At 50.4% G+C, this 3,625-nt stretch overlaps 1 protein-coding gene across 1 annotated transcript in view; it reads right to left on the reverse strand.

Annotated features, from left to right (window-relative positions):
- The window catches only part of PAPPA (pregnancy-associated plasma protein A, pappalysin 1), a 403,905-nt gene extending 403,441 nt beyond the window's left edge, over nucleotides 1-464 (reverse strand). Inside the window, exon 1 of the mRNA XM_015407600.1 lies at nucleotides 59-464. Within this exon, the coding sequence (XP_015263086.1) occupies nucleotides 59-464 (406 nt within the window). The remainder of the gene's footprint in view (nucleotides 1-58) is intronic.
- Between the last annotated feature and the right edge of the window lie 3,161 nt (nucleotides 465-3,625).

Genomic DNA, 3,625 nt, shown 5'->3' on the forward strand with positions numbered 1-3,625 from the left:
CCCCCCCCCCCCCCCCGCCTTCCCGCTCCCGCGCGGCCGCCCTGCGCGCCGGGCTTACCTGCGATGACAGCCGGCGCCTTCTGCCCGCCCTCGGCCCGCAGCCACGCTTGCAGCGTGAAGGCATCCCGGGGCAGCTCCAGGTCCGCCTTCAGCCGGAGCGGAGCCCCTTGGCCGCCGAAGTACAACGCCCGGCTCGGAGCCCGGCTGCCTCTCGCCTCCCGCGGCTGCCTCCTGCGAGGGAGGCGCGGAGGCTCCAGCCCTCCCGAGGCGGAGCGCCTACCCCGAGCTAAGCGGGTGGCGCAGGTGCCCGGGGCGGGGGAGTGGAAGTGGCGAGCCTGCCGGGTGTCCCTCCGCGCCCGGCGGGAGCGCTCGTCCAGCCCGCATTCGGGGCCGCCGGCCAGGGCTGCCGCCGCCGCCGCCGCGCACAGCAGCGCGAGAGGAAGGAGCGAAGTCCAGAGCTGCATTTCCAAGCTTCCCCCCCCCTGCTCCCCAGCAAGTCCTCCCGTGCTGCCAGTTTTGGGCTCCTCCTCGCTTTGCCTCCTTGTCTTCTCTTGTTCCCCCTTCTTGGGGAGTTGCTCTTTTTATAACCCTTCGCAGTGGCCTTTTTTTTTTTTTTCCCCCCCCTTTTTTTGTGTTCAGGATTTTGGTCCCCCTTTTTTTATCTGTTTCCCCAAGGGGGGGGGGGAATCAAAATGAAATTCAAACTCTTCTTGGGTCGAAGTGGGGATGTTGCTCTATCTTGCTCCTTTCCCTATTTCTTCACCGCTGGCTTGCCTCTGGGTTGCTCTCTTCTCTCCCCTCCCCCATTTATATTATATTTATACACACAAACACACACTCACACACGCACTTATTATTACAAGAAACGGGAAAGAAACAAGCTCCCCTAAGATACAGGCACGCGCTCGTTTCCCTCCCTCTTCCAAAAAGATGCTCTAATCCATTTACATTTTTTTTGCCTCCTTTATAACACAAGCCACAACCTCCTCTTCTCTCCCCCCTCCCGTCTTCCCCACTAAATGACAGAAAGGGGGGGGGAGACCCCCTCAAGATGATGAGTAAACAAGAAAATGCTAATCTAGGATTTGGTGCTCCACCTCAATCAAGTGATTCCCTTTTCAAAACAGGCAGGGACAGTGACTAATCAATCAATCTGCGGGACTACACAGGTCCCAGCACCCTGAAGGAGGTTTCCATTGCCATTATGCCACCCCCACGCCGCTATCCCCTTTCATTTTAAGAAGGAGGCAGGAAAACATGAAGGTGATATTCTCAGCTCAATTGCACGCACCGCCCCCCCCCCCGCAATTCCCCCCTCTTCTGCTTTCAGACCTGTCCAAAACACACATTCCCCATTTCTGGCTCAAAATAAAGCGCTCTCCTTTCTCAGGATCCGACTTGCACTTTGCTGTAAACCTTCATCCCCCCCCCCTTTCCCCCTGCAGTGCATAAAGAGTCTTGAAACTTGATTCTCGGATTAAAAAAAAAAGCTAGCTTGCTTGCGCTGGCTTTCTCGCGGTGTTAATTTTGCCTCTTATTAGTGCCTTAAAAGTTATGCAATCGGACCGGCTCCCCCTTTTGTGGTCCCCCTCGGTGCAGTTTTTGAGCAGCTCATCCGAAATGTTGCATCCCGGGTTCCCATCAGGAGTGAAGGAGCTGGCTGGTCTTCTCAGGAGCTGGAGCAGAAGAGGAGGGGGGGTGCCTTTGGAAGGCTTCTCCCTCCCCAAACAAAACCAAATAAAAGAGAGAGGGGGCGGGAAACCCCTCCTGATTTAATTTTAAATTTAATTCAAAAACACTACAGCAAAAACACTGGTTGATTTTGGAAAGGAAAAAAAATCCTTGTCTGAAATATGCAGATTGTTTCCAGTCTGCTAGGCTTCTGAACTCCTCTGTCTTCCCTTCAGTGGAGTTGGAGCCACAGGTAAGAGTCTAAATGCTTGCTCGTTTATGGATCTCTGTTTCTGAGCTGGGACGTTTTGGGGGTTTTTGTGCGTGTGTGAAATATATATATTTCATTCTTGAAAGATCTCAAAAGCTCCCCCTGATGGCAACAAAGAGGATTTTTTCTTAAGTGAGTAAAAAAGAGGCAGCCTTGGTGGATGACAGAGCTGGTACTTACAATTCCATTCAGAAAAATGGACGAGGAGATCTTTGGCATCTTCCCATTTCATTAACTCACAGATCCAGTAATTGTCTTTTCAGGGGGGGGGGGGGGAGGCAGCCTTACCACACCTTTTGGTAGAGAAACGACAGGCGAGCCAGAAGAAATCTCAAGTTACGCAGCCTGGAAAGGGATTGTTTTGCTTCTAGGAAATAAGAGTAGATCACATCAGTGCGTTCAGCCTCCACACTGGCTCTCTTTTCACCAGTGTTCCCTCTAAGCTGAGTTAGTGTGAGCTAGCTCACAGTTTTTAGCCTCTGTCTCACATATTTTTGTCTTAGCTCAAGAAGGATGGCTCCAGAGCAAACTAATTTATTCAGTAGCTGAATCACTCATTTACAACTTTAATGCCAGTGGCTCACAAAGTAGAATTTTTGCTCACAAGACTCCACAGCTTAGAGGGAGCATTGCTTTTCACCTCCAGTGTGCAACTCAAAGGGGTGCTATAAGACCCTAAGTAACATGTCCAGCTTCCCTCCATGAACATCTCCTCTCCTAGGACCTCTTATGATCTCCCTTTGCTGCCCCAATCTACACCTTCCCTTCACAATATATCAATGACCTTTCCTTTCCCTCCTTCAACTCCCACGCCCTCAGCTGTTCAAAGCTATCCCCTCCAAGGATTCTGGCTGGAACTACCTCAGCAAAGGGAGGTACACATGGTACTACTTCTCTCTCTGCCTACAAGTCCCTCCTCAGAACCGGCCTCTTTTTTTGGGGGGTGAAACCTTTGGCATAATTCCATAGTACTCATCCCATCCTAACTGAAGACATTGTTTGCTTGCGACTTGGGCTCCTCTATCTCATCCTTCCCCCAAGGAGCCTGGAATGGTGTGCACAGGACTTCCCACCTACTTTATCCTCAAAATAACCCTGTGAAGTAGGTTATGACAAGAGGAACTGACCAAGGTAACCCAGTGAGCTTCATAGCTGGGGTGAGTACCCTAGACGGGAACACTAACCACTATCCCACATTGTCTACATCCATCTTCCCACCTTCTATAAATTAAAAATAGAAACCCCAGGGATCCACATGTCTCCTTTCCTCCAAGTCTCCCTAGAAACACAGAATGAAAAACGATGAAGTGTGATGTGGTGTCATCACATTAAAGTTTTCCTATAATGATAGCACTTCACCCACCCACCCTGCCAACACAACTACGAATTCCTCATTGGCCTGCATTCATTCCTCTCTACAACTCTGTTGTTTTTCCTGTTGTCTGTTTTACGTTGGAAGTTCCTTGTGTGTGTGGGGCGGGATTGTCCATTTCTGCCTCCACAATTCCATAAAGTGCCACGTACATGGTAAATGCTATTAAAAACAGATAACAACAGTACCTGTATATAAAGTTCACAGGGCCTGTAGCCAGGGTGGGGAGAGAAGGCGTGCCACCAGGCTTGATTTAGAAACAGAAAAGAAAACAGGTTTTTGCATTTCTGATTAAGCTTGTTTTTCAAAGA

Source organism: Gekko japonicus, unplaced genomic scaffold (assembly GCF_001447785.1).
Source record: "Gekko japonicus isolate JY-2015 unplaced genomic scaffold, Gekko_japonicus_V1.1 scaffold1257, whole genome shotgun sequence".
In the NCBI taxonomy this organism is placed as follows: domain Eukaryota; kingdom Metazoa; phylum Chordata; class Lepidosauria; order Squamata; family Gekkonidae; genus Gekko; species Gekko japonicus.